We start from the raw sequence: 23,900 nt of genomic DNA, 5'->3' as shown, positions 1-23,900 counted from the left end.
TTGAGTCAACATCCCTGAGAAACTCCTGCCTATCTTTTGCCTATTAGAGTTAGCGTCTTTCTCTTTTGTTAATGACCTAGCGTGTGCTCACATGGGCTACATCAGAGGGGGGCCTACCAGCCAGTCTGGTCAACTGGGCTGGCGGCACCCCGCCCCTGGTCAAAGAAATCATTCATTGAATGGAAGGGGGGGCCCTTGTCAGTTGGGGAAATGGTCCCAAGTTCACTCTCGGGAGTTAGTTTTGTTTGACCAGAGAAGGGAGCACAGGACACCCTTTGTTCTCCCCAAACTGTCCATAGAGATCTCTTTGTTTAATGTCTGATCAGTTCCGTTCCTATGTAGAGGAAGGTTAGAAAGATTTGCCTCCCGGGCCATGTGCTAGTTGCACGGCAAGGTGTGTGGAGGGGGTGGCGGCAAGGGATGCTGCCACTGCAGGTTTTCCAGAGTAAATATTCATGCGTGCAACTTTTTCACAGCTCCAAGTCAGGGCTGTGTGTGTGCGTGTGTGTTCATGAAAATAAACAATTAACATTTTCACACTTGGGACATTCACATTCTGAAGTGAGAAAAGCTGCATTATTTAGCCGGCAATTCTTACCGTCTGGCATAACTCCTTCCTGCTTTTCTGTTCTTCAGTATAAGTAGCTATGCTTGGAGAAGGCTAGGCTAGATTCAAGGTTCATCCAATTGTAGAGTTGGAAGGGACCCAATGGGTCATCCAGCCCAACCCCTTGCCATGGAGGAACTACAGCTTAAAGAATTAATCATCTGTTGTCCATATGATGTCCTCCAAACCACACTTTCCCTACCTCGGTCTAGATTTTCTCATGCCCTCTCTTTTTTTGGAATACCCCTGGTGTAAAAAGAATGCAAGCTGAGGGAACGGAGAGGGTAGGAAGGCAATGATTTGGAGGAGAACTTCATATGGACAACGCAAAATTAATGGAGACAAAGGAAAGTTACTGTAGCATTAAGCAACAGAATGGCTGAGCCCAGCACTGATCTCTTTTCCTTCTTTTGTTAGGCCATGCAAATGCATGCAAATCAAAGCAACAAACAGTTGCTTTAAGATGCCACCTTAAAGACCAAAGAAATGCAATCCTTTTGACTGGAGATGCCAAAGATTGAGCCTGGCTCATTTTCCATGCAAAGCAGGCACTGTGGCTCAGTGGTTTGTGACACCACAGGCATGCAAAAAATAAAACAAAAAGTGCTTAACGTTGCATTGGAAGTTGAATTAAGCTTCTTGAGAATCTCATCTTTTAATTAAGACAACAACGGTGCAAGTTTCTAGTCCATATGGGTACAAAGGCAAGGAAGGGTAAGCAAGGGATGTGGTACATGCAGTTACACCTTTGTAGGAGGAGTGACAGGTAGCTGGGTACTACTTAGACAAGATGAAGCTGTCTAAAATTGAGCCAGGTGATTGACTGATCCATCTACAGCATTGTCTACACTGACTGGCAGCAGCTCTCCAGGGTTTCAGAGAGGGGACATTCCCAGCCCTATGTGGAGATGCTGGGGATGGAACCTAAGACCTTCTACATGCAAAGCAGGTGCTCTGTCAACAAACCACAGTTCTTCCGCTTACGGCAGCAGCCAGATCGTCTCCGTAAGTGTCTCATTTCAGCTTTACAGTCTAGGAAAACAGGAAGAGGCCTCTGTGTTGCTGTTGACACAGCTAAATATTGTGTATGCTGGAGCTGAAGAACCACCTCCTATCAGCAAAGGCAAGCTTGGGTGATAGGGACATGCGAGGCTGTTCACCTGTACAACCTCTCTCTTATCAAGGGTTTTATTCCTCTCTTTAAGACTTTATGGGGCTGACATGAGAGCGATAAAGGTGGACTTTGGGCCCATAGACTCAAACGGGCACTTCAAACACACCCAGGCACCCGATGGAACAACCTCTGGCACACACCCCAGAGCTGCCCGCCTAAAACAGACCTGTCTTCCTCTTTCTTTCACGGCGAAGACTTTGCCAGTGCCATCGACGGCATTACCAGACAGTATTAGACAGGGATAGCTAAGATCTAACTTTGTCTGGTAAGACAGCGATCGGCACGCCATCGGCCCTGTGGGAAGACAAGAGTTGTCAATGGCAGATGGAGAAGGAACAAACTAGACATCCAGGCACCTTAGGTAAACTTGCATACTACACACGCATACACGAATTTTGGAGCACAAAAAAATGAGTTAGAATTCTACAACTCTGCTTTCCAAGCAGGAGTAAATGTAAGAATGTAAGAAGAGACTGCTGGATCAGGTCAGTGGCCCATCTAGCCCAGCATCCTGTCCCCACAGTGACTGACCTATGGAAAACTGGCAAACAGGATTCAAGCAAAAGAGAACTATTCCCTCCTGTGGTTTTGTAGTCACCGATAGCCCCTTCCTCCAAAAAATTGTGCAATCCACTTTTAAAGCCATCCAAGTAGGTGGCCATCACTGCTTCCAGTGGAAGTGAGTTCCACAGTTTAACTATGAGCGACATGAAGAAAGATTTCAATTTATCTGTCCCAAATTGCCCAACAATCAGCTTCAATGGATGTCTGTGAGTTATAGTATTATGGGAGAAAATTTGACTCAAGTGTGTCTCTTGATCCATACAAATCATTTGGGAGTCTTCTTTTTTTACATGCTGGGGCTTCCTTAGAAGGTGAAAATAATAATATTGGTCTGCTTTAGAACTCTTGTTCCGACAAAAGTCAATTTGCAGGGTCAATCCACATTTCACACCATTTCCTCAACTGTTTTGCGAGCAGTTAATCAGTAACAAGGCATCTCAACGGCAGGTCCGGTTCCCCCTTGCCTCCCTCCCTCCCGGCTCTTCTCCTTTGGCTACTTAGCGTTTGCCATGAATAATAAATCCTCAGAAGAAGGAAGAAGGAAAACCAGCCAGCCATCGAGTGCAAACCCACTAGTGCGGAGACAAAAATAAATCGCTCTTCTATTCCAAGCAGCTGCTGTTTCCGAAAGTCTCTCCAAAACTCTGGAACGGCACCGACCGTCGGTTGAGTGGGCCTGAAATCATCATTCAAACACAGGCGCACACAGAGCCTCTTCTCAAAAAGTTTTGTCCAAGAGTTTTGGCTGTTAATCTGAATGTAATGCCCGTTTTCCACGCTGATGCATGGAAGGCTGTTTCCTTGGGTGAAGGAGAGTCTCTGGCTGCATCCACACCACCCATTTAGAGCACATTTAAAGCAACGGCTTCCCAACAAGAATCCTGGGAACTGTAGTATGTTAAAGAGGATGGGACTGTAGTTCTGTGATGGGGTAAACAACAGCTCCTGGGATTCTTGTGGGGAACTAATGTGCTTCATATGTCTATTGTGGGAGCAGCGTTTCAAGCTTCAGAACAGTGATGCATGGGCAATATCGATTTGTAGGACAGAATAGCCTTCCTGAACCAGGAACCCCCCAGATGTTTTCAGACTACGACTCGCAGCAGCCACCCAAAACATCTGGAAGGCACCAAGCTGAGGAAAGCACCAGGACCAGAAGCCTGGATTGTACGGTGTGGGGAAGGAAGAGCTGTTGGCTACTGGACAACTTGCCTGGCCCCCATTCGTTTCAATAAGGCTTGAGATGAAGGAGACTCTCCCACGTAACTGATAACTTTCTGTTGACCATGCTTCACAGCGCATGGAAATGATGTTGCGCACCTCCTCTTCATTTTCATGTGCAAGAGCACTCCCCAGCAGCAGCACTGCCATGGACTGCCTCACATCAATAACCAGCCCCAGATTTTTCCACTCTGGGGAATCAGATCTCTTGGCCAAGTCCTACTTACGGATTTCCTGCTACAAAATTCACCTGAATTTTGCACCCCATTTTGCTGCTCTGTTCAAGTCCCTGCTTGCACCTTGGCTGACACAGACCTCAGACTGCCCCTTCTCATGTTCTTATGAGTAACCAAGAGGGAGCGTGGTTACCTCCATGTGCTGACTGTGGGCTTCCTCGAGTTGTCTGACTGGCCACTGTGAAGAACAGGATGCTGAACCAGATGGGCCTTTGGCCTGATCCATCAGCCAGGCTCTCCTTGTCAGTCTCCAGCATGACAGTGTAAGCAATGAAAGATCCTCTTGTAAGTTTGGAGTGCATTGTGGGAGACTTATGGGGCTTAAAACACACACACACACACACACACACACACACACACACACACACGAAGATCCAGAGATACATGCAAAGCTGAAGTAGCCCAGAGTCTGAATAATGCTGCTGCCATGGTATACCTGAGTGACGGGGTGGCTTAGCTTCCTGCGATTGCTGCTCCTGCTTGCCAAAACAAGTCCTGCCAACAAGCAACCATTCTTAAGTCTACCGCTGGGTGTGGCATAAACCTATTCACTGTTTCTAAGCTCTCAAATAAATCATCTCCCAAGAAAGGAGAATGCTGGGGAAAGGTTGCTCCTGAGTCAAATGAGGGGATGCAGTTTATCTAAGGTTGTAGCTGAAGGAGTGCTGATATAGCTCTAAAGATGCAGGGATGGCATCTTCATGATTCCTGGAAGAAGGCAGGTGGAACTGCAGAACAAGAGCAAAGTTTCTGGAGGGGCCTAATTGGGTGTGACCCAAGATGACTCACTGGGCTACTAACTCACTTGCACCACCTCCTGCAAGTCACTCCAGCTTCTTGAAACACAACGCGGGAAGCAAGATTTATTCCCTGCTTTGAGAAAGACAGGATAAACTGGGTGAAACCACCATTCCAGTAATCTCTATTATTAATGGCATGCACATCCCAACTTCCTTGCAAAGAGTTCTGGGAAGCATGCATAAAATGATTATCTCCTTTTAGGCCCTTTAAAGTCCCTTTACTTTGTGCTGACTGAGGGCTGCCTTCAGAATTAAGGGAATTTCCTGGAGAAAAGTAGACTTCTTTTAACTAGCAAAGGGGGAAACGGGTAGGATATGCAAAGGGACAGGGAACACACAGCCTTCCACTCCTTGGGGTATCTGGAGGGCTGTTCCACCATCCTTCCATAGGAGTGCTGCTTTTAAGTTACACCAGAATTCTAGCAAAAACCAAGAAGAATAGAAAGGCTACATGATTTATTTGGTTTTGACCAAGTTTTCCCTATACCTTTCCTGCCAAGAGTGGGGCCCAAACATCTACCTGAACTTGCTGCCCACTGGCACCAGATGTCAGTTCCACCCAGACTTACCTCTTTGCTCTTGGTCATGGAAGCTGTCTGATGACTGCAGCAGTTTGGCTCACCCTTTAAACATCGTTACCAGACAGTGTTAGAGTAGATTCAGAAAATCCAGCACTGTCTAGTAAGATGCCCACAGAGGAGCATCATCACAGCGGCTGGTGGCAAAATGGGGCATCCATTAATGTTCTTGCAAGAATCCATTTCTTATAGAAATCTATGAGTAAAATATCCCCCCTTTCCCATCTGGATCATGAAGTAATTACCTTTTATGTACAATGGATAAACTGGAGATCTGACTTCCAAGAAAGGAGTGGGAAAATCAATTATTATTATTTTGGGGGAATGCGGGTAGAGGTTTAAAAGAACCCAACCAAAGGAAATGAAGATGGGAATGTTGGATTTGATCTCAATTTGGTAGTATCCATGTCAAGGATGAGGAACCTCTGGCCCCTCATGGGCAACACTCAGCCCACAAGGGTATTTTCCACAACCCATGTCCACCTTCCTATCTGAAGTCAAGTACAGGGCAGATAGAGACACAGCTGCCAATGGACAACCAGGAGCCTTAAATGAGGTCAGCTGATGGGTGGTAAAGCCCATTTCTCAGGCTCTTTAAAGCACCACACAAGGCTCTTTGGAGTCCAGACTTCAGGTCTTCAAAACACTCCTCATTGTGACATCAGGTGATTGACAGGTGGGTTGTCCCATCCACCTGTCAAATCTGGCCCGCAAGACTAGGATCTAATAAGTGTCTGACCCTTATTGGGTTCCTCACCACCCATTTACATGGTCAGAAAGGTTAACAGTGAGTTTAAAGCAAAGTATTCTATTATCCATCGCTAGCAAAACAGTGCCTAGATTTGGGGTTTTGCAGAGATTTGGAAGCAGGGGAATCTCTCTCTCTCTCTCTCTTAATCTGTAAAGCACAGTAAGCAAGGAAGACTGGGAACCTGCAACAGCTATGATCATTGCAGCCAGACTAGTCATAGCAAGAAACTGTAAGTCAGATGACAGCTTGCAAAGGTAAAATAAAAATGTATAAGATACAGCATTGTTGACAAAACTTACATATTAGAAAATAGATACTGAAGGACCTGCACCCAAAACATATCAATCTGCTAGTTATTAGAATGTGAAATGCCAAGAACATTGCCCATCCTTATATATTATTTTCACGCCTATAATTTGACATTGAGCCTAAAATATAATTGTAACCAAGGATACCTAAGAAGTTTAAGCAATGTTGTTTATGCAGCAATTGACTCATATATCCATGATATTATGAAACTATATTTATATTTCATGTTTACATTTATCAAGGATACAGTGTATTTTTTCTGGTAGGTATCTAAGTTCTTTTTCAGTAACACCCCCAATGTAAGTGTGGGCAGTAATTTAAATGAACAGTACCAGAGGAATGCGTGTGTCTTTGAGAGAATGAGGGACAGACACACAGAGAGATTTATTTCTCACTTTGCACCTGCCAGGTGTGGAAGAACACCTGTGATCAGAGTTGAACTATCTAACAGCAATAGCAGCTTCCCAAAGACATCCTTGTAAATCATTATTTACAGCTTCTTTGAATAAGGAAGCTGGTGGTTTGAGGTCTTAGGGAGGGGAAAAGATGAAAGAGGGATCTGAGAGTGGGGGAGATTGGCAGCCTGTGGCTCTCCAGATCTTGTTCTGCTTTCAAATCCCACCAGCCTCAGCATGGCTAAGGGGAACACTGGGAGGGTCACAGGTTCCCGATCTCTGATGTAAGGGAGCCTTTGGTTCAACACTTACGATGGCTATGTTCTACCACTATCATTGGAGGAAGTGTCCCTTTGAATAGCAGGTGCTTGGAATTGTAGGTGGGGCGGGTTGCTGATGCACCTCGGTCCTTCTTGTGGGCTTCTAAAAGGCATCTGGTTGGCCACCAAGAGAACAGGATGTTGGACTAGATGGGTCTTTTCCTGATCCAGCAGGATTAGGGTTCAATGGCGGCCATGTAGGATTTCCTTCTCAGGATCATGTGGATAGCTCAGTTGAGACTCTTAATCTCAGGGGTGTGGACTCAAGCCCCATGCTGGGCAAAAAATTCCTGCATTGCAGGGGTTGGACTAGATGACTCTTGTGGTCCCTTCCAATTCTACAATACTATGATTCCACCCTGGAGACCATGAGAAGGCAGCTCCAAACTTAGAAATGGGTCAAACCCAGAGGAATTCTATGTGCTTGTGAGCCTGACTTCAGATTTGCTCTGAATTGTGATCAACAGAGCCAGCTAAAGGCTTTGACAGGGAGGTGAAATCTTCAGGCAAGGCCTCCTCCTTAACCACAAGTCTCCTTAACATGTAAATAGGGATGAGGGGAGAAATTTGATGATGAACCTAATTCACACTTCCCAATACTATATGAGAACTGAAACACAGCAAGCCTTCAAAATCCACATTTCTCTTAATTTCGCAATGCAGTTCTCCAGCTGAAAAAAATGTGTACAATAATGCTTACACTGGGGTAAAGTGTGCACATTGGTGAAAATATTACACAAAATGTATTACTTATGGGGAAATTGCTTTGCAAAAACATGTATGTTAGGCAGAACGGCATACTACGGTGTATGCTGATGGATGCAATATGCAGAACCGAGGCTAGGATCTGTAATATGAGAAACTGATGAAATCAACAGATTAGACCACCTCTTCCTGCAAGACACAAATTCACAGTTTTCCTCCAACTGAATTTGTGCAAAGGGAGAAGAGTAGCCATGTTGGGATGGAGGGAGGATCAATGAATCTTGGACACCAGCAACATGCCCAATCATTGGGTCCTGGGCTCCAACTAAATTTCCAGTCAGTGCATCTTGAGCTCCAGCCAACTGCTCAACCAATTGAACTTGGGTTCAAGAGAAACATCTGATCAGGACACTCTGTGGAGCATCCTTCCTGTGGGTTGCCAACTGCAAGGCCAGGTATGCCATTATTATGACTGACTGGGGCCTTTCCCACCCCCCACCCCAATCCTTCAATTATCTGAATTGTTATCATGCATTGCCCTCCCCGCCCCACCCTCGCTGGTCACTAACCTTCTGGCTTCTGCATTCTCCGTTGGCGTTTTCAAATGCTGGGCATGAGAGGCCATAATCATCATTACCAGGCAGTATTAGAAAGACAGGAAACATCCAATGCTGCCCAGTAAGATGGCAATGACATCCCAGGATCGTTGTTCGTGCAAGGAGCAGTGAGGACAGTTAGCCGGAATAGGGGGCTAGTTATCAAAAGGAAATGTTAAGGAGAGAGAATGTGACAAGGAAAGTGAAGTGCAGGCTAAAAGCCAGTGCTAAGACGGTGTTGTTACCTTTCCCCCGTGCCACGTAATAGATGCTACATTACAACAGAAGAAAATCCGGATGGCAGAATTCACCAGATCTTTATTATCTTTTACCAACAGCTTGCAAAAAATATTTCAAATACAGCTTCTCCCATTTTCAATTTCCCTCCAGTTCTTGTATTTCCACACACACTCACACACTCTCTGACATCTATCCAGGCAAGCAAGAGACATTATCAGTGGCAAAAAGTATCTGAGGGGGCTGCAAGGGATCCAGTTAAACAAATGGGATCCAGATCACATCTCCAGTTAAAAAGACCAGATCACGGATTGAGGGAAAGACCTCTCTTCTGCCTAGGAGCCTGGACAGCAGCTGCCAGTCAGAGTAGATAGCTAGACAGTAGATACCCAGCTAGATAGTCAAATCATAGAAATTGGAAGGGACCCCAAGGCTCATCTATTCCAACCCCCTGCACTGCAGGGATCACAGCTAAGGAATCCCTGACAGATAGCCATCCAACCTCTGTTTAAAAGCCTCCAAGGAAGAAGAGCACACCTCCTTCAGAGACAGTCTGTTCCACTGTTGAACAGCTCTTACACTCAGAAAGTTCTTCCTAATGTTTACCCAGAACCTCCTTTCTTGTAATTTGGATTCACTGGTTTACCTTCTGGAGCAGAAGAAAAAAAGCTTGCTCCATCTTCCATGTGATAGCCATTCAGACAGATGAATATAGCTTTCATATCACCTCTCAGTTTTCTCCAGGCTAAACATACCAAACTCCCACAACCCTTCCTCATAAGGCTTGGTGATCTGATCTAAACCAGCTTCCTGGTCAATTAAGTCATAGAGCAGACCCATTGAAATTAAAGAACCTAAGTCATGTCCATTTACTGGGCCTGCTCTAACATCAGATAGACCATTTTAGTCCTTACTTCCTTCCCAACCCAACTATAAAGTGTGTGTTTTGCACCATGGCAGTAAAGTGACCTTTGCAAACGAGAGGCTGAACCTTGATGCCTTAAAAAGGAGTTGGGGCATAAATTTTTAAACCATTGTACCATGAATCTCAGGAAAGTGCCCCAGGTACAAGAAATCAACAAGCCTCTCTGTGTGTGAATGTGTGTCCCTGTCTTATATAGAATGTAGAGATACATTTCATATTATATTAGAGGGACAAATGACTTTCAGTTGCATGCAAGGGCAAAAAGATTCTCAGAAAAATAATATTCAAGATTCATCGGCAATGTGGAAGAGCCTCTGATTTGTGCTCAGAAGGTTCCAGGCTTAACAATTCACAGTTAAACTATGGAATCTGCCTGGGATTTTTTTAAAAAAATATTAGACAAATGCAGGGAGGATAAGGCAAGCAATGGCCAATAGCCACAACGGCCATGGTTTCCTTTCACTGCCAGAGGCAGCATGGCTCTGGATGCCAGTTACTGGGACCCACAATGAGGAGAGTTCTGGTTGTGCTTAGGTCCTGGTTGGCCACTGGTTGGCCACTGTAAGAACAAGAGGCTGAACTAGATGGACTTTCTGATCTGATTCTGCAGGGCTCTTATTATGCTCCTACCCCTCCAGGTAGGACCGGGAAAGCCTGAAACTTCATAAAGAGCCTCTGCCAGTCAATGTACAGCAGGAATAGATGTTGTGTGGTGGACAACACCAGTAGCCATGCTTTGTGGGGCTTCTGGGAGTCGGATTACAGCTCCCATTGCTCCTGATAGTTGGCCATGCTTTGTGGGGCTGATGCAAGTTTAGTCCAACAACATCTGGAGCTTCCTGTCTCTCTTTTAAAACCAGTCCTTTATTCAGAACCATAAGGACTAGAGTCTTTTTAGGGTGAGAGCCACAGCCCAATGGCAGAGCACCTGTTTGGGCCCTGAACATAACTATTGGCACCTCCAGGTAGGGCTGCGAAAGATTTCTGCTGAAAGCCTAGAGAACTGCTGCCAGCCAGTGTAGACAATAAACCACAGAACAGACAATGCCAGAAGGACCAAGTTTGCATTCCCCCATGTATAAAGCTCAAGGAGCCAAATATTTCTGACACAGTAAGTTCCTGCCTCTTCAATTCAGAGCTGAAGCAAATTATTCTGTAAAGATTCAATATATGTCAGATGTTAACATTTGCCCCCTTTCAATAGGGATTCACTCCCCAAGTGTGAAAGTTTACCTCAGGATATTGAGGTAAACGTTACCTCAGAATGTTGAGGTAAATTTTACCTCAGAATTTTGAAATTTGAGTACTGTTGCTTGGCAGGTACCAAATGCATGCTCTGACCAGCCACCAGCTCCCTGGAAACATCCAACACAAACCATCATCTCATGGTCAGAGGTGCAATCCTGACAAGTGCAAAGCCTTATTCCGTGTCATCCTCTATCATTGTTGGGTTGGGTTTTGCCTTGTTTGGCTAACTGCTTTGTTTCCCTATCGTGAGTCACCTGGAGAATTTTGTAAGGGCAGCCCACAAAGATGGCTGACAAATGTCCACTCCTAATCAAATACGTTTTGTCAAATTTTTGAAGATAGGCATCATGGGACTCCAGATGGAGCAGGCAACAATCAGGTGAACACTGAGCAAATGTCACAATTGCTAAGGGGTGATGTGTAGAGTATTCAACATCCAAACTGACAAGAGGAGAATTTTGAGGTGAATTTTTCAAGAATAAATTAGTTTCGGTCCTACTTGCAAATGGTGAACCCATTGAGGGAAGCTATTGCATTCTCTTCACCACCCAGCCCCAAAAGTGCATGGCTACACCTCCTCTCCTCCCAGTTATTAGGTAACTGTCAAAAAAGATAAAGCAAATCAAATCCCGTCGACAGGCAGCCATGTTCCATTTAGCCTGCACAAAAGACAGACTTTTTTCCCTTTCATTCCCCCCGCCATGTTCATTTCACCCCCCTGCAGCATCAATAATTCATGGATTTAAAAGGAAAAAAAGATGATAACCAGTGAGAAATTTAAGCAGCAGATGCTCTCTCTCCATTAGAAAAAGAGAAATAAGTTTCAATTCAGGGGTGTTATTTTTCTTTAAAACATTTCTGCTTTGTTCTGTAAGGACAATGGCGCAGCGCTAGTGTTTTGACACTGCGGATCTTATAACAGCCGCTGGTGACATGTTAGCTAACAAATTGGCACAAATGACCATGGTCGAAATAATTACATGGTAAGGAGAGGCGAATCAGAGAACAAATCTCCGTTTATCAGGTCCAGGAAAGACATTGTAACAAAAGGGAGATATGTAGATGTTTTGCAAATTAATCAGCTCTAATCATCCCTTTTTAAAAACGGGAGGACTTTACTGAAAGGGCACTGGTGCCAGCTAGACCCCAATTAAAGTGAATAAGGGGGGATTAAGGACACAATCTGGTAAATGCACTTAGCACCAGGGAGTGAGTGCCATTGACTATGGTGCAACTTGCTTCGGAGTAAACATGTATAAGATTGCACTGTAAATAGTTGAAGTCCAAGTACTGGAGGGTTTAAACCCACATTCACACCATGCATTTAAAGCACTAGGATACCATTTAAAACAGCCATGGCTTCTTCCACCAATGAATTCTGGGAGCTGTAGTTTGTTAAGGGTGCTGATAGTTGATGGGAGACCCCCCCATCCCCCTCACAAAACTACAATTTCCCGGAGTTGTTTAACAATCAAGCCCTCTTCACAGGGAAGTCTGGAAATTGTAGCTGTGTTGAGGGAATAGAGCTCTCCTGACAACTCCTTAGCACTCTCAAAAAACTGTGACTCCCAGAATTCTTTGGGAGGAATCCATGACTGTTTAAAGGTGCATGCTGTGAATGAGGCCTGAATGATCCCAAGTGTGGTTAGAGCTTGCATTGAATAACACAATAGCTGCTTTATCTTGATGCAAGCTATTAAGAGGAGGTGCTAGCCATGCATTTTTTACAAATTCATACCAAATGGATGATCAATATTAAAGAAGAGGACTGCCTTATTAAGCTATCAGGGGTCTACAGAGTTGCCACATGTACTGTCTTTCAGAGGGCAGTCCTCTAACTGAAGGCTGTCTGGTCTATGAGTGGTTTAAAGATTGAGAACCCTAAGGAGGGAGATCTGGTAAACCTTGTAGTTGTCTGTCAGCAGTTGGCCTCTGGACCACAGACTAAGCAACCACACAGACCTTTTGCTCAGAGTCATGCTGAGATGCCCAGCCTGTCTATTTGAAATACAGGGTTGCATCCAGCGCTAGCCTTGACCACAGTGGACCCGCTGAAATGACTGGACATAACTTAACTTTGGTCCATTTATTTCAGTGGGTTTATTCTGAGTCACTGGATATGTTCTGAGTCACTAAACTTACACCTGCTGCTAAAAATTAACATATGCCAACACGATGCAAATCTGTGATTCATTTCTGCTTTCTTTGGGTAATGTGTGAATAGCTACCCTAGAGGGGTATGTAAACACATCACAGGAATAATTAGTGGGTGTTATCACCAACTCCAGATGTCATCTCTGTATAGATACACCACTGACCCATAACAGAAACACCAACCCTTAATTTCATACTTCTGCATTAATCCTCAAACATATACGGCTTTTGAAAGAACCATGGTTTAATTGTGGTCTACCAAACCCCTAATATCAGGTTTGTTGTTTATTTAATTATTTGCAAGCACAGGACAGTCAAGCATTGTTCTTTGGGGGTTGCTTGGTGCAGTATGACACTGGTGACCATCTCCCTTCATCTCCCTTCCTTTCTCCATCCAGCCGCGGTTGAGCATTTTAGCTGCCCCACCAGCAGAGATTATTTACAAATGGGGGAGATGCTCAGAATTCTGAGTTGTACGGGGGCCATGTCCTCAAATTCTAGATGATGGCTCTCATTAGTGAGTCTATAGAAAGACTGGGTTGGCAGCTCTGTGAACAAGGATGAAGATCTAAAACAGAATGATGTTCTGGTCCCTATATCCAGATGTTATGGAAATTGACCATGGCTCAGTGTTGGGGGCTGCTCTTGCAGGGCACATTTGACCCTGAACAGAAGAAGAAGAAGAAGAAGAAGAAGAAGAAGAAGAAGAAGAAGAAGAAGAAGAAGAAGAGGAGGAGTAGTAGTTTGGATTTGATATCCCGCCTTTCACTCCCTTTAAGGAGTCTCAAAGCAGCTAACATTCTCCTTTCCCTTCCTCCCCCACAACAAACACTCTGTGAGGTGAGTGGGGCTGAGAGACTTCAGAGAAGTGTGACTGGCCCAAGGTCACCCAGCAGCTGCATGTGGAGGAGCGAAGACGCGAACCCAGTTCCCCAGATTACGAGACTACCGCTCTTAACCACTACACCACACAGGAGAATCAAACACTTTTCCTTCATTCATTCATTCTTCCACAGTCAAAAGCAGCCTGGGATAATTTGAAGGCAGTAGTGGGGAGAGTTGCTGTTGTCCTTAGGTCCTGCCTGCAAGCTTCTCATAGGCATCTGGCTGGCAACTGTGAGAACGGGACCACTGGCCTGATCCAGCAGGGTTCTTTTCTGTGTTCTTATTCATCATACTCTCCTTAAATGGCTTCAAAGGGGAATCAGTGGAAGCCTGCTGTCTTATTTCCAACCAATGGGGTGTGGTTCTGCCTGTCATTGGCTCTGGCTCCACCTACTGTTGGTTTCCCTACCTTCTGCCCCATTAGATCCAGTGAACACAAGCCTTGCATGTATGCTGTGCTGAGTCATTGTCTTATACACTGGACACGGATCAGCATGCAAAAGACTGGCCCTGACTTCCCTACCTGGGTGGCACTTGGGAGCAGAAGTGGGATTTTGGGTTGCCAAAATCTGATTTAAAAACTACAGAGAGAGAGAGAGTGCAGTGTTTTTCACAAGCTAGCCTGAAGATCTTGCCATCGCTCCCTGTTACGGCTGTATAATCCACCCGACAGCTAGCCAATCCTTCCATCATCTTGCTCAAGCACAAATAGCAATACACAGAGCAAAAATAAAGAGTCAAGGAAGCCTCTGTACTCTTGTCCCACCTCACCTATTGCCAAAGCATATACAATAATATATTTGTCTGCCTTAGATTTTCCTAGAAGATTAAGAACTCAATGGAAAGGGGTCTTGTGGTAGGAAACCAAGGGGATTGGAGAACAGAAAGGACGCAAAGGGAGAAAACTTTGTCTGCCATTTCCTTTGCCAAGCTATTTTTTAAGTCACGCATGCAGGAATCTGAAAGACCCAGAGGTCAAATCTTAGATTTTGGAAGGATTTACAATGGATTTACGCCACTGCCTTTAATATCTTTTATTTTCACACACCCTTGAGGAGGTAGCATTCTCCATTCTCATCACATACGTGGCTTCTACACGGTAATTAATGCAAGCTTAGGAGCAATTATTATCTTAAACTGCTAGCTTATTTTCATAATTACTGGCTTAAATGGGCTGTACCAATGTGATTTCTCCTCCCTCTCTTCTATTTGGGCTAAAGCAATTAGATTTGTCTCCATCCCCGGTGAAACACTTGTTTGTTAAGTATTTTATTGGCTTGCTCTCTCAACAAAGGGCACATAATATTAGGAATTTCAGCAACAGAAGTCTCATCTGGCTTAAACTTTCCAAGGATTAAGGCACAAGTAGTGGGGACACCTCTTTATCCCTCCTCTTTAATAAGAGATGAAGTTATTGACAGCATGTTGCCTTGCAATGGCACCCCCAAACCTGCCACTTAGGGTGGACTGTCTCCCCCAAAGAAGGACATTTGGAGATTTGAGGTTGTTGGATACAGCAGAACCCTTTCCTCGATTCAACAGAATGGAATGCCCCCAAAGGCATTAAGTTGTGAATTATGGAGTCCATTAAACAACCAGCCTGGAAGAGGAAAGCAAACCACTACCTTTCATTTCCCCCATTTGAATTCCTCTCTCGCACCCAAAAACATGCTCCTTTAGCTTCTTCCTATTTAAGCAGATCTGACTCCGTTCCAAAACATCCAGCAAAGTTTTATTTCCCCCCTTTCCCAGCTGAAGTGAGATGGCCTGTCCTTAACACATAATTCTTCTCCTATCCCCGGTCGGTCTCGCCCACTGACCGTGCTAAGACCTCCATTTCGACAAGGGCAAAAAATAAACAAAAATAAACCAACCTTTCCACGTTATGGCTCTCGGTGTAGAGCCCATCGGAGGCTCCCATCAGCAAGATGAACGACACGCACTGAGCATATGCTCGGCCATTTCCTTAACTGCCAACATGGCCATAAGCAATAAGAGGCATATAGATACCGTGTGCTAAGTGAGGCAGGGGATAGGATGATAGTGGAAGCAGTTTCAATTCAAGAGGTGTTCTCTCTCTCTCTCTGGTCATTGTCATAAAATACTAAGAGGTGGGCGAAGCAAGAAAAGGCCTTGAGGGGGAAGTACCTCCCCTCCACCCGCAGGCACCTGCAGTAAGGTGTGAACGCTTAAGGTTGGTCTATCCACTCAGGACACGGAAGGAGAAGGAAGGGAGAAAAGAGGACAGCAAGAAGGTAAGGGCTGTAACCTTACCATGGCACAAGATTAAAGCAAATAAGGTCATCATTTTTTTAAAAAAATAAATAAATCATAAAACAAAAAAAGCTCTCCGTTTTTAAGCCCTCAGCAAGCGCACTATTTCCAGCTGTTGGGTACCCATGAAACATAAAACCAACCTATTCGTTACCAGGGTTACAGACCTCATTTAGTTAATCATCACCATGATGACCAGGGCCCAAAAGGAGAGGGGTTGCAGGAAAGGTGTGGGGGAAAGAGGGGGGAGGAAACAAAGAACTTTAAGAAAATAAAAAGCTACTACTTTCTCTATCTGGGATCCCATTCTTTTATCTGCCCTCATGTCATCCTCCCCACTGGTCTTTATTCCTCCTTTCCTTTCTGTAGTACAGAAAGGCCAAGTTTTGAGCAGCGCTTTTCGAACAGCCAGGTATCATTTCTCCTCCAAATGGGAAAGGTGGGGCCTTTGGTTCATACTGCACCAGGTTGCTCAAGGTCCAGAGAGGAATGTGAGTTGAGAGGGGGAAAAAACGGGAGGGGAGGGGGATCCCCGCACTTCTAACTTGTTAGTTAACCTGCCCGCCTGAGCCTTAATCAATAGCCAGGGACTCTGAAAGGAACAAAGAACAAACACAGAAGAAAAGCCGAGCCCTTATCTCAGATCCCCATCAGATAAGCCATACTGGAGTCCAAAGGGACAGGCTGGCCTGTTCAGCCCTTTCTGAGTTCAAGAAGGAGCAAAGGGATGTTTCTGTGGCTTCTCTACACTTCAGTGATAGCATTCTTGCTTTGAATTTATTTTAATTTGTTCCCAACACCATCATTATTTTTAGGAGGCAGAGGAAGAAGGGGAACCAAGTAAACCCTGAACTCTAATCAAAACATGCATCTCAGGGTAATTTTGGAATTAAGTCTCTTTCTGCGTGTCTTAAGGGAGCAAGCCTATGCATGTCTACGCAAAAGTAAGCTCCACTGAGTTCCATGGGATTAGTTCTCAGTTCCTTTAAAGTTCTGTACTCACTTACCCGGGGAGTAAGCCCCATTGAGATTCATTGGGACATACTTCTGGGTGGACGTGTACAGCACTGTGCTGTAACAATCTGTTTAGCTAGCAAGCGGTCTGGATTCAGATGGCCCCTGTTATAGACAAGGATGCCTTGTGTCTTTCACCTCTTGATAAACACATTCCAAAACCTCCAATTAGCCGCTCTTGCAAAAACACACCACACGGAAGAAAGCTCTTAAATTGACATGTGATTGCTTTCCAATTTGCATTAAAAGAAAAAAGAAAATCAAATGCGTTACAGGGTTCCCGATGAGACAGGCAGCCAGAGATCACACACCCTTGACCTTTCGTTTCAGGAGATTTTGGTAAAGGGGATGTGTGGAAGCCCCAAATTCGTTTGTGACGATTCAGCAGAGAGAGGGGGGTGGGGGGAAAGTACCCAATGCAGCCTCTAAAGAAATCCTAAGAGCTCCTCAGAGAACCATCAAAACAAACATTTACCAGCTTCTGGGAAAACGATATTGTTACCAAAAGCAATTTGCAAACACTTTGTCAGAACGCAGCATGAGATAATTAAGCATATTTGAATTTACAATTTAGATTCTTCTATTAAGGTGGGAGAGGGGGACGCCCAGCAACCTCATCTTTGTTCTTATTTTATTTTATTTACGTCTTCCAATTTCAGCAAAGATTTATTGTTATTATATTATTTGTTTTGCCAGTTTCAATTTTTCTGTCATCACTTGCTCAGGGCAAGCTGTATAAATGCAGGGTGTTTCAACCGTTCACATCAAAACTTCTCTTAAGGCTGCAGGCTTACTATACATACTGATCTGGGAAAATGCTGTTAAACACAGTGCCGCTTACTTCCGAGTAAACATGAATAAGATTGCACTGCGTGAGCAGAAACAGGCACCAGCAAGGCTGTATTTGGAGTTTAAACCTTGCTCAGTTTTAAGCCTGGATCAATATTATTTTCAATAATTATTGTGGGATTCCCTAGTACAATAGCCTGTGTGTGTGTGCGTGCGTGCGTGCGTGCGTGCGTGCGCACGCATGCCATAGGGGACCTCGATATCTATGAAAGTCTATCCATTGTTAAATCAGATTACAATAAGAACTCAAGGGGGAATGATTATGCTATACTACCCAGTGAGGAACTGACCTACACACGTAGTTTTAGTCCTAGTTTTAGTCCAACAGATTGAATTTTTTGTTGTGCAAAATGGGCACTCCAAAATTCTCAAAGCTATTTGCTGTGGATGTCAACAGGTTTCTTGATGGGAGGAGGTGAGACAAGGTCCCCCCCCCCTCAGAAAATTCTCTTGTGAGAAATTTCAGCTCATTTCATGCTAGACAAAATTGAAGGAAAACTCTACTGTTAGTTCATATTGGTGGATGAGGGAAGTTGTGGGCAGACAAAGGAGGATTGGAAGGGGAAAAGGTTCAAGCCCATTACTTCCTTCGATGATATTAAAATAATATCAAAGAATATTAAAACTGGATCCATGCAGATGGTGAAACTGGTCAGGGGAGCATTTAACTGAATTTTCTCCAGGGGAGAAACCGTTCAGGAGAAGCGTAAAAAATAATAACAAGAAACGGTATGTACCAGCAAATTATTTTCTGAGAAATTTCAGCTCAGCTATGGTTGAAAGGGGAAGTTAACAGTATATAAAAAGGGAAACTTGTGGCACAAACATGTGCATAGATTATTTTCAAAATAAGAAACCCTGGGTTCAACAAGTTAGTGAGTACAAGACTGCAGCTTTAAATAAATAGTTGTATTTATAGTTAGAGGGGATTGTAGAAAGCAATCTTTTGATATTTGGATATCTGCTGATAGACTTCCAATACATAAAGATTTGTGTCATTCATCAACATTTAGATGAGCTCAACAGCTGCTGCTGTTGTTTTTCTTTTTTAATAATACTAATAGTAATATTAATAGTAATAATAATAGTGATTTTAAAGGTGCAGTCCTCAGCACACCTACATGAGAATAAGCCCTACTGATGTCAACAGAACTTACTTCCAAGGTTGCACAGTTAAAATTCCAAACTGTTTTGAAAAAAAAAATACTATGTGCTCTTTGTTGGGGTTCAGGTCATATTAAACTTAGTGGAACTTACTGTACTACTGAGTAATTGAATCCACAAAATTAAGCAACCTATATTTAGCACCCTAACCTGATTTTCACCTAAAAAAGTTTTCTTGGGAGTGTCATGGATTTTCATGAAACATTGCTCTAGGATGGAAGTCCTAAAGATACTATTTCCCACTTCGGGGGGGGGGGGAATGGAACTTACTCCAGATTAAATATGGTTGGGATCAGGTGCCCATGCTATAATTTAAGCAAGTACTTCTTCAAAGGTTCAACCATTCAAGTTGAAGGCACTATTAAGGTGTAGGATATATTGATAGGGTTTAAAATGTGAATGTGAGATACTACAGAATTTTAGAGTCGCAGACACGGGGAAAACAGCCGTTTCTGATCTACCAGTTTGGAGGATTGCAGAGTTGTTCATTCAAAAACTGTCCATCATACCTTAGTGCACACATTAAGACCCACATTTCGTTTTCAAATTAATAGCTCTCTAAAGGCTGCAATCCTACATCCACTTATCTGGGAGAAATAATCATTGAAGCCAGCGGGACTTGTTTCTTAAAAGACTTGGGCAGGAGTGTGCCATAAGCCTATTTGAGGGAGCACCGATGTGTCACAAGTTCCCCATATTTCAGACAAGAGCTCTTTTGATACAGCACAAACAGCTTGTGCTGGTTGCCTTTCTGATAATTCAAAAATATCTGGAAGAGCGGGAAATATATGGAAAGCCCCTGAACGCAACAAATCCGGTAATCTCACCTTTGCCACGTGTTCACTAGAGGGCCTTTACAAAAAAGGAAAAAAAGGAAAAACCCACCAAATTTGTTTTTGCAAAATGATTTTAGCAAATGCCTTATCCTGCATATTCAGGTGCCCTGAATGAGATTGCATCCTCAGACTCATGCCCCCACACCCCGCTTTTGCAATATGGAAATGATAATACTACGGCCGTAAGGAAGGCAACAAGATCATATACGTGTGGAACGCCTGAAACGTTCAAGAATGCTACAATCCTGCTAAGTTTTATTATTATCCATTCAAACCCAGGTAGGAGTTTTGACCTTGAGTTCAGTGAGATATCAGCCTGGAGCAATCCTATAAACTTTGTAAGGCTTATGCAGGCACAACAGGATAATGGCCCCATTAAATATCGGTACTAGCCATGCAGTACAAGTCTAAGCTTCCTTACTCAGGAGTAAATCCCTAGTAAATCCCTAGACTTACTCCCTAGTAACTGTCTGAAGAATTGCAGCTTTAGAAGCAGGTTTATATTGGAGAAGGGCTATGTGGAGAGGGATGAAATCTAATTAACGGGCTTTGATGGAGGTAAATATAAAAGAAGTTAGCCCTGCTGACAGATCCCTTCTTTTTCTGTAATCATTTTCTCCTGGCTTCTGTGTTGAAATGTAATGAGATTGGATAGTATTGAAATCAAGATTGGTTTCAGGAGACCTTTCGAAAAAGGAAAAAGGAAAAAAAGCAAAGAACACCAAGCAAATCAAAACCATTTCTTGTCTTGTGTGGCCACCCCCACCCCCTGCTTTGGAAGAACACACAAAGCAGTCGTTGCCAACCCAGTGCTCTCCAGATGTTTTGGATTCCCAAACTTCTGGAGGGCACCGGGTTGGTGAAGGTGGACACAGAGGAACCTTCCAGAACCTTTTCCAAGAAGTGAAAGCCGAACAGAGCGCTCTGCGTCAACTCCCCTAAAGTCCACAACGCCCAACTGCCTTTTCCTGCTTTTGGAGCCAACAACGGATGACGAGAACCATTTTTGCGTGCTTACAAAACACACACACATACACGTCTTAAAACTCTCACCCGGTTTACTGTGTCAACAGCACACACACACACACACACACACACACAAGCATCAGCAGCCCAACAGGCCAAAGGAAAAGTTGACAAAGAGTCAAGGGTTTCTTTTCTTTGAAAGCCATTCTTTCAATCATTTTCCTCCTTTTTGATCATCCACTCAACATCCCTCCACACCGACTGGCACAGAGGGCTTCAGATCTAAGGAGTTATTCCCCCCTCTGAAAGAGAATCTGGTGTCTCTTTCTTTCTCAGTGCCCAACTCAAAGCAGCAAGTAGAGACAGGTTAGGCATAGAAGCGGAGCTCTGGTGAGAGAACTGGGAGAAAGATTATGAGGAAGCAAAGAGGCTCTCTTATAACACAGGGATAGACCTGCAGCGGTTATAGGAGGCAGCGGAGAGGAAAGAACGAGGAGACCAACTCAAAATGGCTCCTTTAAGCCAAACTGCAAACACTCTGGACAGAATCGAGATCTCTGCATCCTCTAGTGAATTGCCAAAACCTTAATCCAAGAATCAAATCCCATCCTCTTTACCACTTACACATCACACCATTATTTACCATTTTAGCATTAAGAGAACAGAAATTACTGCTTTCCAATGTATGTGCTTTTAAATATCTGTTACCCCACCTGCGCTTAAACTGCTCCCTGTCCTTGTTAAACAGGGTCACAACCATTTATTTATCTTTTAGCAGTGGGGAAGGGATAAAGATGGGAAAGAATTAAGCAAGGCACAGCTCGCCAACAAGGAGTAGAAAGACATTTAGGATTCAGTGAGAGATACAAACCATGGGCTGCTTGGATCGCTCTTCATCTCTTGGTCCACCAAGTGCTTTCCACCCCCCTCGCCTAACTGCCGTGATTCAGTCATCACCACCGATCCCAAATCTGCCTCCTTTGTCAAGATCAGGGCACGAGAGACTAAGGTTTCCCCCCATTGGCTGCCTCCTATTGAATGCCTTGCAACTTTGCTGCTACCTGCCCCAACTGGTTTGGCCAGTTGTGAGGTGAACGTTTGGATTTGCGAGGTTTCAGCCATCCCCACCCCCCTCACCTTCCATCTCAAAGCAGACAAAACCTGATACTTCTTTTTTCTTTTTTTTTAAACAAAACTTCCTTCAGTCTACCTGGAGAAAGAAAAGAGACAAAAGCTGGAGGGGGGGGGAGCACACCTAAGCAAGACGACTTAACTGCAGCTCAACCACCACCATTAAACTCCCGTTTAGTGCACATCCACAGCGGGAATTTTTCAACCTACAGCATACGAGGACCGCAAAGCCATTACAACGACTTTGGCACAAGGTGCCAGGTAACCTTTTCCCAACCCAAGACCGCCAAGGATCGTAAATCAATAAATACATGCATTGAAAAAGCAAGTCACAGCAGGCCTCTTGTGAGTGACTTTGGAGAGTCGGCTCTTCCCACGTCTCAGCAATTTCTCAGGATTTCTCGGCAAGGAGTTTCGCAGGACGTAGACACGGCTGGGAGTTTGGGGGGTGGTGCTGCAGAAAGCACGCAAGGAATCGGAACAGCTTTGCTATATCTACGCTACCAAAAAGAAAAGAAAATCCTTAAAATAAAATTTAAAGTTTTTTAAAAGGAAGGGGGAGCCGCGATGTTGCCCGGCCATCATGGAAGCCTCAAGCATCTTACTTGTTTAAGCTGGAATACAGGAGAGACGGAGAATGTCTAACGGCTCAGCTTACATGTACTTCCTCGACCCCTCCCTGAGCAGGTGCATTCTTTGCTCCCGACCAATCTCCTTGCCTCTAGCCATGAACAGGTGTGTCCTGCCATCTTGGGATAGGCCAGGCGAGGAACCGTCAGGCGTGATGTAGCCACGGACCCCACACAATAGGCTTTCGGAGCCTCCCCACCTCCAAAGGATCTTTTCAAATATCGGGGGGGGGGGGGAGGAAGTTAAGTTGATGTGTGACATATGCATACTGTATCTATCTACCTACCTACCAACCTAGCATGGCCCGTTGCTCCCATTTTCCCTCAACCTTCATATCTGTTGTTTTATTTAAGAAATGTAGGCTAACTGGTTGGAAAGGGGTCCCCGCCACCAGCAGGGTGTATAACCTTGTGGCAAAAGAAGTTCAGTTAGTCTCCCCCTCCAAGCTGCCACGACTGCCATAAGCCAGGGAAGGAGGGGAAGGTTTCAAATAAGGAAGTCACTTTCTGTAGCGTTCAGTCAGAGTCATCCAAGGTTGCAGGTTTCTTGCAGGTGTGGGTTGATAAACTCCACCCTTCCATGATGTGCATCAGAAATGGGGAACCTCAGCCCAGAGGCCAGACGTGGCCCTCCAGGCCTCTCCACCTGGTCCACGGATCCTGGCTGGAATGTGTCCTTAAATTCTGATCATGCCTCATGGTTGCCAGGATGGAGAGAAGTGTGTGAGCGTGTGTAGAAACGAGCCAACTGTACGAAGCTAAACATTTACATATGTGCCTTTGCCTGCTTTTGCCTCGGGCTCTGCCCACCCCTGGCATGTGGCCCCCAGAAAAGAATGTGCCTAGGGTTGCCATATTTCAAAAAGTAAAAACCGAGACACTCCAAAAGTTGCTGAACTTTTACAATAAAAACCCTGACATTGAGCTTTTTTTACAAAAACGCAATTTTTCGATTGACTTGCCTAAGATCCAGGACAAAGCGCTGTCTTTCAGAAAATTTCCCCAGATGTCAATTCCACATTTGAAATCCCAGTAATGTCCAGAAAAATCCGGATATATAGCCCAAAGGGTGGCAAAAGGTTCCTGTTCGCTACTGACAGTCATTAGAATCCCTATGGTCCACCGTTGTCTTCTAAATATACAAAATGAGAGTCTGTACATCACCAGCGTTGATGTTGGATTAATCTACCAGTCCAATCTGGGTTCTGTACATCCAATGAGGAGGGAGGCGCCATTTTTGTCCTTTGCCTCAGGCAGCAAGATATCTTGGGCTGGTCCTGGACACTTACTAGGGCTCCAGCCGGAGGTCTCTTTCTAGCCCTAATGGAGATG

General features: G+C 44.5%; 1 protein-coding gene across 3 annotated transcripts in view; it reads right to left on the bottom strand.

Moving 5' to 3' along the window:
• TTLL10 (tubulin tyrosine ligase like 10) overlaps positions 1 to 23,900 on the bottom strand; it is a 197,881-nt gene that overhangs the window by 61,052 nt on the left and 112,929 nt on the right. Inside the window, exon 1 of one of the 3 annotated variants that reach the window (XM_081870837.1) lies at positions 22,251 to 22,271. The exons of the other annotated variants lie outside the window; for them this stretch is intronic. Within the exon in view, the coding sequence (XP_081726963.1) occupies positions 22,251 to 22,256 (6 nt within the window). The 5' untranslated portion in view covers positions 22,257 to 22,271. Of the gene's footprint in view, positions 1 to 22,250; positions 22,272 to 23,900 lie in introns of those variants that run through there. 3 annotated transcript variants of the gene reach the window in all.

Source organism: Podarcis erhardii (assembly GCF_964252035.2).
Source record: "Podarcis erhardii genome assembly, chromosome: 7".
NCBI classification, from domain to species: Eukaryota; Metazoa; Chordata; class Lepidosauria; order Squamata; family Lacertidae; genus Podarcis; species Podarcis erhardii.
Note: the sequence above shows the minus strand (reverse complement) of the source record. Positions and strands in the feature narration are given on the sequence as shown.